The sequence below is a fragment of the Dermacentor silvarum genome, chromosome 2 (assembly GCF_013339745.2).
Source record: "Dermacentor silvarum isolate Dsil-2018 chromosome 2, BIME_Dsil_1.4, whole genome shotgun sequence".
NCBI classification, from domain to species: Eukaryota; Metazoa; Arthropoda; class Arachnida; order Ixodida; family Ixodidae; genus Dermacentor; species Dermacentor silvarum.
The window spans coordinates 60475845-60491355 of NC_051155.1; the positions used below are offsets into that span (position 1 = coordinate 60475845).

Genomic DNA, 15511 nt, shown 5'->3' on the forward strand with positions numbered 1-15511 from the left:
TAATTAAAATCGGCAAGTCGGCGCTGGAGATAGAGACGTCCACGTCGCTGATGACCCCAGTAAAGGTATCACTGTCCAGAGGAATGCACGAGCGGACCTTCAGGCCTCCAAGTTCCGTAAGTTTGCTCAAAGCGATCCGTGCCGTCTCATGTACGACGTCAATAGCCAAGACATTTTTTTGTGTGTTGACTCTGACATCCGTGACTTGATTTGGCGCCACCGCTTCGAGAAACACCGAGAAAGACTGTCTGTTGAGTCGCCTCAGGTTGTCGGTAGCAAGTTCTGGTATAAATAGAATTGTACTGACCGCACTATTCCGAGTCGGTCCTGCAGTCGACGTGCTTGAAGACAGGTAAGCGCTGGTGTTTCTTCGTTTCGCCTTGCGGCTCCTCAGCAATAGGGGATAATCAAAACGCACTGTGTTCTGGGAATACTAGCCGCATCGGTCATCTTTTGTTTCGTCGAGGTAGGTGCATCTTCAGAGGCTCATTTATGGCCACAGTGCAGCTCTATAGGCCTCCAAAGTTACAACATTAATGAAATTAAGTTGTATTGAACGGTGCTACCATGAATATATGAAGCCTCAGAGGGAGTTTTGGTGTGCCATCAGTGTCCGCCCCAACGGCAGTCTCAATAGGAACATTTATTATTGCGATAGCAATTATATGGACACTCAAAAGCAGATTTCTGCCGTCGGCGTCGCCGTCGCCGTCGCCGTAGCCGTCGCCGTGAGGTTCCGTATGACGTCATTTGGAGAAGAAATCGTCGCCGCGCGCCGAACGCTGTATGTGCGAGTGAAAGGGCGCGAGGGGCGCGTCTTTCACGGGGAGTGAACGCACGGCGGAGAACAAACGCGCGTTCTGCGCCGTGCTCGCTTAAGGGCTGCAAAAGTAGGCGTCTCTGTTCTCCTTCACAATCACCATGTATGTAGAGCAAACGCGCCTTCTTTCGACGAGCGAGAGGCCGTGGGGGAGAGGGGGGGAAGGGAGGCGACGTTTAGCTGCGGCACGCAGTGCCTATTTATATCAGAGGCTCCGGCAACAGTCACCAACGCCGCATGCATTTTGAGCGAACGCGGGCAAAACGCCGATGGCGTCTTCAACAGTTCTGCGTGTTGCCGATGTTGCTGCGTGTCCAAGTTTATACAGCTGATAAAGCTAATATCATTACTCCGTATAGCTCTCTACAAGTTTGCTATCGCAATTGATGCTTCGCCTTTCAGGTGAAACTGCGACAACTTTTTCTAACCAAAACTTACGTCGAGCCTTTTTTTCCCAGAAACAAGTTTCGAACCACAGCTAAGAGACCAGAAAAAATTGCTTATTCCTCTCTAATTGTCACATTAGGCTTCTATAAGACAGCTTTCTATTGCCATAAAATGCATTATAACACATCGCTCCAGCGCACAAATAAACATGGACGAGAATAGAAAGAAAACAAGAACGCCGGCGTTCTTGTCTTTCTGGGCTAATAAAAATTACGGTCACTGACCAAGTCAAAAAAGTTGTTTTGACGTTTCGGAGCCTGTACAAGCTCCATGTTCACAATGCAGCGGACGTAGCGCTGTTGTTCAGTTAAATATGCATTATATGACGTAATGAACGGGCATAAACTTGAGGCATGTTTCCATCTGTCCTGTTAACGGTATCTGAGCGTCATCTGTATCAGCAGAGATTCCAGCAGCAGTCTCTTTGTCGGATTTTTTTCTTTAGCCATGACAGCAGCATTTTCCCAAACGATAGAGTGTTGACTCTTGTGCACATGCTCCACCAGTGCGTTGTACGCGTGGCGGTGATTTTGGACATCGCGTTTGTTCCCTTTCAGTCGTCGAATGAAGTTTCCTGTTTCGCCAATATAACAAGTTGTATCGGGAAGCGTTGCGCGTACAAACGGACAAACACAGGAAAAAAACGTGAACTGATAGAGCGCAAACTTTCAACTGGTTTTTTATTGGTGTAGAAGCCACATTATGTAGACTGCTTTGACACGTGCCCGAAAAAGGAAGGGGGGGGAGAAGGAAGGGGAGGGTTGCAAATCACGCCCACCTCAATTCAACAGTAGCTGCGCAGAAAATTATTTTCCGCTCGATACAGCTATGCACCAACTCGCCCAGCAAGAAGTTCTTCTAAATAACAGAAGTTGCAGTCTTGGCACGGGATCTTGTAGATCACCCCCGGAAACTGTTCTCTTCGAGAGAAACTCTTCGAGAGAACTCTTCGAGAGCGGTGAGGACCATCCTCGGTGGTCGGATGTCCCGATTGATACATCGCTATCTCTCTATGCGATCTTTCTTTGTGAGCACCGAGGACGGCCGCACTTCTTTGCATTACACCTACTGTGGTGTCCCCCAAGGTGACGTACTGAGCCCTACGTTGTTTAACCTTACGCTGATTGGTCTCCTTGATCACCTTCCAAACACAGTTAAATTATCAATGTACGCGGACGACATATGCGTTTGGGCGTCCGGAGTGACACGCCTACAGCTGCCGCCAGGCTCCAAAAAGCTGCTACTCAGACTACACACTACCTCCGAAATCGAGGCCTGGAGATTTCATCTGATAAATGTGCACTTGTGGCATCTATGCGTCAGCCTATGACGCACTCCAGTGTATTAATCAATGGTCAGATGATACCATTTGTACGATCATGCAAATTCTTGGGTGTCATAATTGACAGAGACGTCTCATGGAGCCCCCAGGTATGGTACATGAAAAAGCGGTTGACAGGCATCTGTCACCTTTTGAAAATCTTCGCTGGAAAGACCTGGGGAATGTCGACAGGCGCTATGCTTAGACTACATAGAGTATGTTTTCTCGGCTTCTTGCGGTACAGCTTGCCAGCATTGACTAACGCAAGTACAATAAGCCTTCGTAATATACAAAGTGTGCAGGCCCAGGCGCTCCGGATCTGTCTAGGTCTTCCTCGGAGTGCGTCAACGGCGGCAACTATTGTAATCGCCAGAGACCACCTCAACAAGACCCGCACTGCTGTTGAAGCAATAAGAATGCATGTAAGGCACCTTGCACGGTCTCCTTGTCACCATCTAGCCTCTCTACCTGCGGAGAGACCACACGCCTCGTTCTGCCGAACGGTATCCGCACATCGTGATGCTATACCATCTTGCTTCACGCCTAACGCGAGGCCTTCCACTCATCCTTGGTGCCTCATTCAGCCAACGGTCATCCTGACAGTACCTGGCGTCCGGAAAAAAAGTAGATATGCCACCCCCGGCTCTTAAACAGCTTACCTTACTTCTATTATATGAAAAGTACCGGAATTACACCCACTCATTCACCGATGGCTCTGTCTTGCAGAACGATCCCGCTGTCTAGGACAAATGCTGCACGGATGCTCCGCCTACTTGCACGCCAATGCACTTCATCAGACTGGAATAAACCACATTTTATGCACGCCCAATTATACACCTTGGATCCAACCTTAAGCCTTCGACTTCCACCAAGACTTCCCCGAAGAGACGCGACCCTTTTGTGTAGGCTATGGTTGGGCTTCGCGTTCACCAATGCCTACGCGTTCCGCATAGGGATGGTCGACAGCGCAGCATGTGGCGATAGTGGGGACGCGGAAACGATTCGTCATGTTCTTTGTCATTGCCCACAATACAGTGTGCAGAGACAATCGCTTTCCGTCGTGCTGAACCAGTTGGACGACCAGCCTTTATGGGAAGAAAGAACTCGGCAACATCGATGCGACTCAACATCGCATCAGAAGGCCGTGCAAGCGCTCCTGCGCCTCCTGAAATCGACTGGACTAAGGGAACGTCTGTGATCGGAACGCTTTTTCTGTTACCTATGCCTGTTTTTTTTTTCGTTTTCTTCCCTTTTTTCGATCTCTGTCTCTTTGGATTCTTTCCAACCCTTTTATCCCTCACCCCAGTGTAGGGTAGCAAACCGGAAACTCACTTCTGGTTAACCTCCCTGCATTTCCACTCTCGCTTGCTCTCTCTTGTCTTGTGTGCTGTTTTTCTTTTTCGTTGGCCACGCTTTATGTATACATCAAGTGTCGACACGGTGGGGCTCCACACCTCTCTGCCCTCGCGCGCCCTGAGGTACGTACACCTGCTGCATCTGTCGCTCACGTTCCGGGGCATGTACTACCTTTGTGCTTCCGGCACCTGCAAGTTGAGGCATTCACTGTCTACAGAAAGTCCAACTGGAAGCACAGCGCAGCATTATGAGTGATTCTGCAAACGCGTAACTATAGCCGTCACAACGCGGTGTCTCAATACGAGAACCGATGAACGAGAAGCGCGAATTTAAATAAACGTCAAAGTATGGAAACCAATTAAGCCAAACAAACCACCCATGCATTTCTAGGCCGAGGAGGTATGTGCAGAAAAAGCGGTAGTAACAAGATAAACCAAGCAGCCGAGTGCGGAGGACAGGTGTACGCTGTGTAAGCGCCGGGCCGGCCGCCCCCTGGCGACCAGAAGCAGCCCGACACAGAAACGATGACGGGTTATTCTGGAGAGATCTCTACCGAGGTCTCTCCCATGTCGTTTCACCCGCATGTCTATAACACATATGCACGCGGTTCCGGTGCAACGTGATAGGGCCACATATGCAGCTTACACCTTCAGAAGAGAAAGTAGAATCACTTTTACTAGAATGGGCCAGAGATTTCTCTATGCAACAGGTTGCAACGCCCCAAACTAAGGCGTGCCCATCCTCTCTTTCAACGTCCGTAGTCTTCGCGCTGACACTCTTGACATCGGAGCTAATCACGTGGCATGCAAAGCGGACATCCTCACACTGTCGGGGACGTGAAGTGCGGAAGAGCGGCCTACTGCCGTTTTCCAGCTAATGTGTCACCTGATTCGTCAGTGCGCCAGGTGGACTGGTGTGACAGTTCAAAACAACACTGCTACGCATTTCGCACTTGGGGCCAGTGAAGTTGTCATTATCCCTCCACGCAACATCCGAGTAAACCCTCGCAGACAGTGCGGGCGAAGCATGCGAAGCGCGAATGAAGTGTGTGGACGGGGGCGTTGATCGCATTTCACATCAGTCCGCTGGCAACGTAAAAGCAAGTTAAAGATATCCTAGCCCTGCGCCGTGTTCAGTACGCGCCCGGGAAAGTAATATAAGGCTACGACAACAGTCACGACAAAGGGACGCACGCTGTAGGCCTTCACCAAAAAATCTGAACGTCGACCTACGAAATCTATTAGACCAGTGGTTATCGGCATTCATGCTAGTGGTCTTCGGTGTGCGTCTTGTCAAAGGTCACCCCAGCCAATCATGCACGTTGAATGTTTCTCTTTATGTCTAGTATTTCTCACCATTGCGCCAAGTCAACAACAACACGAAAACACTCGCGAAAATGCAAGGGACGAGATCCCTCGGGGCAACGCTTCCATTCGTGACGGAATGGAATGTCTGTGCAAACGTGTGAAATGATGCTAAGTGAACTCGCATCGGCGATTACGAACACTGAAGTTCCTGACGATGCGTGTAACGGGAAGTAAAACGGGATGTTACACATTGTCGATGTACCACTAATACATTCTACGTCACACAGTGCACAGTCACAACTTGCCACAACTTGTCACACAGTCCGGTGTCCTTTAAATAACGCAGGAGTGGCTTCATAGCGGCTCGCGCTGATGTTCATCTAGCCCAGTTTTCAATAATGTTTTTTTTTTTCGTGAGTGGGCGCTTGTCCAGTTGGTCTAGCGTGGCTGAGAGGGCTGCTCTTCACGGTTTGAAACGAGGGCACTGGCAAAAAAATGTGCCGATCGTTTCGCTGCACCCGCAGAAGTCACGAAGTTGGCTATTGGCCCAGAAAGGAGTACTCATTTGATAATACTACTCTAAGCCATAGACGTACTAGAAGGGTGCAGTCCACTCGTGGAAGGTCGGACGGAATACAGACCTGTAAATTGGGATTTAGGGTATGAAGGCGTGAACTTGTGAAATCGTATGAATTCCATTAAACCAATGTTAGGTTACGCACAAGCACGGAAAGTTCTTTTGCTCCGTCGGCTCTCGAAAGAAGAGTGGCAGTGCAGTTGACGCCGTCATGGGCAGATGGGGCAGCTGCGTCCGCTTGATCATTGCCATCTATGCAATAGTTACTAGGCAACCATTGATATATCGCGTCCTTCGTCGACTACTCGATGGTGGACTTGTCTGATCTCTGCGACGAGCTGCTCATGTGATCCATGACAGAGTGCTGAGAGTGAACTCTGGAGGGCTGCCTCGGAGTCACAAAAGATTGACCATGGATGGGGTGGTTCCTCCTGAATGAAATGAAGAGCCGTACGAAGGGCTACGAGTTCAGCAGCTGTCGTTGATGATACATGCGATGTCTTTAGTGCATCTTGACGGACCTAGCTGGAATCACCTACACGGCAGCTGAAATTGTAGGTGGGATTAAGCCATCGATGTAAACATGTACGCGGCCACTGTGCATCTCATGTAGAAGTCCAAATGTCGCCTGTTTCAGGGCAAACGACGGCATGTTAGCTTTTTTCGTGATTCCTGGGATGGTGAGGCGTATTTCAGGTTTGTGCAGGCACCATAAAAGTGAGGATGGTCTTACTGTAGGTATGTAGTTCGATGTAAACGAGGTACGATTGGCAGCAATATTACGACTGAAAATTGTCTGTGGCCTTTCTGAAGCAAGATGGTAAGGAGGTAGTCGGACAACGTTATGCGCCCTGATAGCATCGGTGGCTATGTACGTTAGCGAAGATGGTGAAAAGAGGGGCCTGCGCCAGCTGGTGCAATAGCTTTATTTTTGAAGCTATAAACAGGCTAGTTGCTTTTTAAATTTACAGTGCTTAAGGTCTCGAAACTGCACAGCTGGTTATGAGGGTCTCCGTGTAGCGCAATGCTACGGAATAACTTTGGCGACGCGGAATTTTTTTAACGTGCACCCAAATCACGGTGCATGGGCATTTTTGCAATCCGCTCCCATCGGAATGCGGCCACGGGTATCGAACCCGCGACAACGTGCTCAGCAGCACAACACCATAGAGCTACTGAACAACCGCCAAGAGTGTCTGTCACGTTGCCTGTAAAAACACGACTGGAGGAGAAGGGACTGAAATTGTTTCCTCTGTAAGGTTTCTACTCAGATACCTATAAGGTCTTGCGAATTGTGCGACCGACGTTGAAAGTTGTAGCGCGTTGCATCCCGCAACTGTGTGATCTTACTTCTCTTTATTTTTTGTATCCCTTCTATCACATTTTGTTCCCTTCAACTCTTTAATCTGCACAGGGTCGCCAGCTTGTACTTGCACTGGCAGCCTCCCTGTTTCACCCTCTTTTCTTTTTACTTCTCCTATCGGTCAACTGAAACGTTCACAGAACACAAGATACTGGAACTATGAACACTACCATCATTCGCACAGAAAGCAACCAGGGCCTAGCTGCACTTTATAAAGACGACTTGGCTATGCTAGGTTACTGCCTGCTCTGTTCTGCGTGTGCGCACGTCCCTTCTTATTTCCCGCTTTTCTATAGTGTATAGTATAGCAAATCAGGTGCAACCTTGTCAACCTCCCTGCCTTCCTATTCGTCCTCTCTTACTCTGTCGTAAACCAGAGTCGGTCAAACATGTTTTTATTGATTGCTGGTGCTTCTTTTCCCTCTTTTTTTGTGTAAGGAACAGGATGTCCTCCAAAGGACACTCACAACAGATTTAGCAATTACACACCAAGATATTCGATCTTAGCCATAGAACCGGACAGCTTTAGATATAACACGTATTTAGTGATTTGCGAGGTTGCTTAAAAACTGTGCTTACCCTCACGGTCCGTCCGCCCTTACATTATTGAACCAGTTGTTAATTGCGCGAAGTGTTCAAGAATGTGCAATACGATGATGAAGTGCTCAAAAGGATGAATGAACTATGTTAATGGAAGCTATATAAACGTGAAGTCGCGCACGTATCCGTGTAAATTCCAACGCTTAGCTTGAAGCTTACTATTGTATGTTCCTGGCGGTAATATGTCCATTATTCTTCATCGAAGAAAAATGTTATCTTTGTAGTGCAGTTGGCTGCAGCGTAAATTTTTATATGGAAAACTCTCACGCTCGCTCCCAGTTGCAGTGCCTTCCATTCGATCTTTTTTTAGTTCATGTCAGCATGACGACAGAATGTCTAGCTGATAATCTTGTCTTGCCAGCGGAACATGGCTGTGCAGATTAGTACGGAGCGCGGCATTATGAGAGCTGCTCGTAAACAGAGTTATAAATGCGTAAGCATTTCTACGCCAACCCAACGAGGAAACCCACCCGTCTGTCACGTAAGACGATCGCTTTCAAGATAGGGCTCGCAGCAGCGAGCGCATTAATCTTCGTGCTGTCTCTCGCTTCAACGCGAACTAAACGGCGAGAACACGAAGCTATCAGCACTCGGCGCACTCTGTCCACATCGCAGATCGCTTTCAAGATAGGGCCCGCGCGACCGAGCCATACGGAGTCGCCGCCGGAGTACTGTTGATCACGGTTGATAATGGTTCGCATGGAGAGGAGGTAGCGTCATCGACCATGTCTACGTACGAGGTCTCGCAAACGTGACACTGTTCTGATACATCCGGCGCACGTCACGTACTACAGCATGCATGGCCCAAGGCTCATCTTCCACGAAGCAGCGACATCGTCCAAACGGACCATCGCATAACATGAGTGAACATTGCTACTACTCGCCTCTTTACCGTCGCCTCATGCTGGTCTCCGTTGACATATTTTGGTTTTGCAACCGCGCTTCTCCGTTTCAGGATTCTTTCACGGTGTTTCTCGCAATTATACCAAACACAGCAGCATACGACTGCGAAACAACAATTGGTTAGCAGCAAATGCTTACGCATCCTTTATATAACTCCCGCAGGAGATTATACGTTCAATATTTTTGTCCATGATCAAAATTATTTGTTGTGATCATCTTTCAAGACAGGATACGGCTGGACAGCTTTTGCGCGGCCTTATTTTGCCCGCAGGCTATTCTCTGCAATATATCGAAGGGAATGACGATCGCGCATTACTAACGTACTGTTTAAAGAGGCAACTGAGCTCACACACACATGGCTCACCTATGTCACTCGACAAGTTTAGTGCACGTTGCTTCAGGTGAAAATCGAGATTATTAGTGTGACACAAGCAGCATGCCTGGAGAACTTCTATCGAACTCACTTGAACATCTTTGATTATCTTGATTAGAGACACTAATTTGCCTTTCTTGATCCCCATTACAGAGAAATAGTTTTCGGCGCACGTCCATTTCCTCGTAGACGGCAAGAGAAAACGACTGCAAACAATAAAAGAGTTTTTCTGACATACTTCAAGCATAAAATGACGTACCAGGAAGACAGACTATAATTGAAGTTGCTGTATTCAACGCATTTCCTACTTAACACGCACATTCAGCATGAACTGTACACGTACAACGCTCACTCACTTAATACCGGCGGTGCACTTACAACGGCCTCACACAGCGTAAATATATATGCACATTCGGCGCACTCCGTACTTTTGCAAGCGGGATACACTGGCGCCTCTTTGGAATTGCCCCCATTTACAAATTTCAGGTGGTGCGGCCGCGAGAGAAGCTGAATGCAAGCTCTAATGCCCTCTCGAAGTACTTACAGCACCATTGTCACCGGCTCGGCGAACGGACGGCCTTGCGTCCGGCGCCGGCCAGGGCAGATTTGCCCCCCTTTCATGGTCCGCCTAGAAACAAAGATTCGGTTGCGGGTCGCCAACAAAGACATTCATTCCCAGAGCCGATTATTCGTCTCCTTCCCATATCCCCGGTACACTTGTGAGCGCGCGTGCACTCCCGAGTCTAGCGCGACCATTTCAAATCCCGACCACTCTACTCTCCCCTTCTTAAAGGAGGAAGGGGAAAGCTGCGACTTCAGCTATAGGGAGCCGGTGCTAATCGCTTGCGGATTAATTCGCCAAGAGCGTTCCGGACAGAACCCGGCGGGAGTTAGCATTGTGCCCTACTCTTCCCCTCTATAATCTCTCTCTCCCCTGTACCTTGCCGTTTCCTACACTCCCGGAGCGCCTTTCTCGGTGGCGCATCGTTGCCACGATCATTCCCACGAGCGCGGCCGACTACCGACGACTGCGGGCTCCTTCGCGTCGCCGAAGTCCCCCGACTCGATAGAAAGAGGGGGCGTTAGCGCGCGCGCGCGCATCCCTAGCTGCACCGCCCGCGGCGCTGGTCTGCGCATGCGCCTCCCCACCCGGAGCGCCTCCGCCTTCACGATTCTCCCGCTCCCCATCCTCTCCCGTTCCCGACGAGCGATTCGGCCGCCGTCCGCCACCCCTGCCTCCCGCCTGTTCCCCCCTCCCGCCCCCCCCCCCCCCCCCTCCTGCGAGCCTTCCTTTCGCGTAATCAGTTTAAAAACGGGAACGCTTCCCGCGAACCGGCTCATTCGGGACAGTGGCGTCCCACACGTTTCTCTCGCGGACTGAGTTGCGGTCCCTGGGCGCTTTGCTCACTTCCGCGGCCGGCTTTGCTTCGACGTCGTCGTACCACGTGTTTGCCCGAACGTTCGTCCGTGGCCTTCCTTCCAGGCGCATCGCTGCCGAGGAAGTTGATCCACTTGGACTGATGGAGAGCCGCGGAAGTATTGAATAGCGATGTGTTGATGCGTGTTCGACTCCGCCAACATTTTATGTCTGTCATTTGTGTTTACTGCACGCTCCTGTGGCCTTCTTTCCTGCTGAACGTCTAAAAGGCTGCTGAACTTTTTTATTCGTAACTCATAACTACCCTGTGCTGACAGCCTATGTGCTTGCATTGCGGAAGATCGGAAAACTTTCGGGTAGCCGTCCTTCACTGCGCCGGACAATGTGCTTGGGGACATAAAACCTGACGGGATGGAGTGCTCTGTTGGGACCCAAATCAACCGCCATACGCCGTGCGACAGAACATAGGTGAGTGCACGCAGTGCTCTTGACATATATCGACAAGCCTTAGCTTTATTAAGTTATCTTACCATACAGCAAACACTCACGTTTGGTTCATGGTTGTTGTGCTTACTTATTAAATGGCAGCTCGCTAGTAGCGCAGCTCACTTTCAAGGATAAGCTGTCATTGTGCTCTGGTTGTTTCTTCAGTGTGGCTTGCACTACGGCGAACAACAAACAATGTGAACAAATTGGTTGCGGACTTAACTCACTAGCCCACGTCTAGCCCACGAAACAGTTGTCCGGCAAATGTTCGTTTCCGGAATCCATAGGACAACAGATCCGTTCCTTGCAGCTCGCGAAATTTAGAGCCTGCAAAACATGCAGAAATTTCCAATTGGGTGGGAAAGAAAATATTAGGTTCGGCAATAAAAAGCAGTTCGCTCTAGCTGCAGCTCATGCTGTACCTTCATAGCAATGAAACACCATGCAAATGGCGAAGCGAATATTCAAATGCCATTATTTATTTATTCCTTTTTTCGTAGACAAGGAATTGACAGTTGCCACTTGACTAAGACGTGTTCTGTTTTCCAGGATGTTTCTGTAATGTCTTACTTATAGACGAAGCAGGACTGGACATAACTTGCGACATGCTTAGCATAACTTGCGACAGAACTTTAGCAGTAATTATAATATACTGGCTCATAAAATATACACATATTATGGTGGTTGCGCTCCCGGAACTATTAAGCAACAGCTATTCTGAAACTGCAACACACCGAAGTTAAGGTCAAACATTTCTCACGCATATTTTCTTACATGAAGCACGTTCAGTCCGTTGAACGTGCGTGTTCCACTTTTGCCATAGCCTTCGTTCACATGCGGAGCATTGAAACCACAAATTCCTGCTCAAAATTGTATCCGATTTACGCTATCCACTGACGTTCAACATTGTATATTTAAAATTAGTTGTCGGAACGCAAATATAAATTACGTAACAGCGGCCTAAACAAAATTATTTTGTTGATATATGTAGGGCAGAAACCTCAGAGTCATGCTGTTGAAAAGGCCCCCCAAAAAATAAGAATGTCAAACGTTACCTTAAAATAAAATATCTCGTACCAGATGAGTAATAAAAGTTCACAGCATCGCACACGATCGTATAGGGCGACTTAATAAGCTAATGCTCGCCTTCGCTATCGTTGAGAGATGTTTATTAAGAATATAACACGGGACTCATGGGTCCCCATCTAAATTAGGCGAAAAGTGCTTATTTCTCTCTCTCTCTCTCTCCATATATATATATATATATATATATATATATATATATATATATATATATATATATATATATATATTTCTGGCTCTTCTGTGGCGTGTTCATGTACTGCGAATGACTGCCCCGCATATTCAGGATTTGCGCTCCACCTCACATTTTCCTGCCTGTAATACAATTTACTGTTGTGCAGACGCCCGAAGCATTCTTGTTGCCAACGTATTCCATACCATATGTAATGAATAAATGATACCGTGGAGTTAGCGCGCGTGCGTGTGTGTGTCTTTAGTGATTCTCAAAGCAATATTACGTTTCAAGTTAAGCTTCCGGATCGAATTGTTTTCGTCCTATATTTTTCAAAACCGTGGAGTCGCGATTTCACTTTCTGTCGCGGCGATTCATGACAATTTGAACGTTTTTATTTTGGAATATTTAGTCGAAATGCAGTAATAGAGGCTAACTAATAATATGTGTTTATGCTGAAGAAAAGTCATTAAACAATTAAAAAATCTGTTCTTTATCCGCAAGAAAAGAAAGAACGACGGAATGCGCAGATAATAGGTTCGCTGTACAGCATGCACAGCTGTGCACATAAGGAGCCCAGTCATTATTGTCAATCTGCCGTGCAGTACGTTGTCCAGCATGTCTGAGGATCGCACGCGGATTCGTATCTAATTAATGCGTAAGGGCACAAGCGATGCAAAATTTCTTGGTCTGGTCATCGTTAGTCATTCGACCTTTAATCTGCACGAAAGCCACAGGGTTAAAAAAGCTGCGTACAGCATAACCAAATTTTGGAATTGCGGAAACTTTGTTTCACACGGATTACTCAGTGTGAAACTGAGTAATCTTAATTATTAGCTTTTTATTCTTATTTTATATAAGTTTATATAAGTGACCAATACATTTTTCGATATCTTGGCTACATTTTGGGATCCATGTGCCGATATTTTAGCTTGAGAAGTACTTTTTTTTTCAAGATTATCGCGCACATTTTTAGATGTTATATAGGTGTTTTGCGTGATTGAAAATTTGTGTTACCCTTATCCATAAAAAAAAGAAAATGTTCGTGCAATCCTTTGAAATGTGATAATGATAAACGATAAATCTTCCGAAAATTATAATGTACGTATCTAACATTTTCTCATTCATTCAACCTAAGCATTTATCAGCTCCTAATGTAGTGTCTATAAAGACGTGTATGGCAAGGCGAGCGTAGCGTCCACAGTTACAAATTAATTGTGAAATGATGGCCTCCCTAACATACTTAGCGTGTGTGCCTCCACCTGGAATCACGACGCAACTTGCCACACAAACATCTTCAATAACCACCGTGGTAGCTGAGGTGCTATGGTATTGGGCTGCTAAGCACGATGTCGCGGGATCGAATTCCGGCCACGGCGGCCGAATTTAGATGGAGGCGAAATGCGAAAACACCCGTGTACTTAGATTTAGGTGCACGTTAAAGAACCCCAAGTGGTCCAAAATATTCCGGAGTCCCCCACTACAGCGTGCCTCATAATCAGATCGTGGTTTTGGCACGTAAAACCCCATAAAAAACGAAAAAAAAACGACTTCGACTTTTATTAAAGACAAACTCTCGCAATTTTGAAACTCCCAACATATTTTCTAGGTGCCGCACTTTTTACTCGACTTTATATTTATCGCCGCAGAAAACATCCCAAGTGCTGGCCTTCTCGTTCCTCCGCCGAATACGGCCAACATGTCGGCCGGCCATCAGGACAGCGACGCGAAGCGGTGAACCCGCGAGAGGCTGACCCGTGCACCATCTCGGCGCGTCCCACTGGGCGCCGTCGGATGCCCGAAAATGGAACAGCTGACGGAGTTTGTGTCCAAGTCGTTCACACTCGACCGAGCCGTCGCCTTGCCGCCGCCTCCGCTGCCCTTGGCCGCGGTGACTACGGTGAAAGCAGCCGTCGGCGGCGGGCCTCACGGCTGCGGACGAAGCGTCCAGTCGGTCCGCAGCCTTAACTTCACGGCCCAGAACCTGGCCACGTCTTCGCTTCGCGACAAGACCCCGCCGCCACCTCTGCCGCCGGCGCTCGTGGCGCCTGCCTCGTCTTCGTCTCCGCCGGCGAGCGGCGCGGAGGGGTCGTCCTCCCGCCGCAGGTCGTCGAGCGACGCCGAGCTCGACAAGGAGGACGACGACGACTCGAGAGGCAGCCCCGGTGAGTATACAAATACTGTCTTGCTGCCCACACAGAGAGAGACAATCATGTATATTTAAATGATGGCTCGCGGCCTATTTGGTTGAACCGAATGAAGATCGTGCGAAGTATATATGGCTCACTATATATAGGGAAGCTTCGCTCGTTTTATGCAGCATGTCTTCCGAACAAGTGTTCGGGAATCACCAGCCCTGAGCATTTGGGGAAAACGCACGACTTACGAACGCAGCCCGATGGATATACGTTACTGATGCACTAGCAATCAGTAAAATTTAGACGCATGTACACAATGGCGCCCCCGGTGTAGGTGGCAAATTGTGAGAGGGGACAAGCTTTTTCTCTATTTTTGCGAGGTCTCCCTGTCTTGTTGGTTTTACAGATATGCCAGGGAGCGCACTTATATTGTGGACGGCGGGCGTGTACATTTAGTAGCAGGAATGTAAGCTCGTCCTGTCGTTTTCCTGGAGCCCCATCGATCTAGCCTCTCTAACTGTTTATGCGCGCGTGTGTCAGTTGTTTCTCTCTTTCTCGCTAGTTATTTACTTTTTAGTTTTTTTTTCGCATTTTTATGCAAACCTTAGTGAAATAATGTAACCATTATCACTCTATATAGATAATGAACATGGTGGCCTTGATTAGCTCGTTCTTCGCTGTTTTTAGACTTTTTTCCGTGCCAACATCCATTCGTAATACGTATTTAAACGAAGCTTTCTATGCCTTTCCTACCGGATTTGGTGTGACTGCTGCTGGCTGCCGTCTGCTGCTGGGTTGGTCGGTATTTCGGCGGATACATTTACGATATGCTTTATTGCGATAGCAATTATATGGACACTCCAAGCGCATTTATGCCGTCGGCGTCGCCGCGAGGTTCCGTATAAAGTCCACGGGCGATAAAATCGTCGCTGTGCGCCGTATGCTCTATGAGTGAGTGAAAGCGTGAGCGGATGGCCGACGATCGGCGGTTCAATCTCGCCCGCGCGCATGAGAGGAAAGCGGGCAGGAAACGCGCCATCTTCCGTTGCGCGTGGGGCACCCTGAGAGGCATCGGGAGGAGGGGAGGGAGGGAGTGGCGGCGGCATTCTATTCCTGCTGCAACTGCGTATGTGGCGACTGCGCGCGGTCGCGCGGCCGTATCATGAGCGCGATCTGTGTCGGGGGCA

The 15511-nt window shown here is 48.4% G+C and overlaps 2 protein-coding genes across 2 annotated transcripts in view; both read left to right on the top strand.

Moving 5' to 3' along the window:
• LOC119441521 (mitochondrial intermediate peptidase) overlaps positions 1-15511 on the top strand; it is a 495739-nt gene that overhangs the window by 227806 nt on the left and 252422 nt on the right. The gene's annotated exons all lie outside the window — the stretch shown is intronic.
• LOC119441520 (short stature homeobox protein 2) overlaps positions 13991-15511 on the top strand; it is a 108107-nt gene continuing 106586 nt past the window's right edge. Inside the window, exon 1 of the mRNA XM_049662730.1 lies at positions 13991-14351. Within this exon, the coding sequence (XP_049518687.1) occupies positions 13991-14351 (361 nt within the window). The remainder of the gene's footprint in view (positions 14352-15511) is intronic.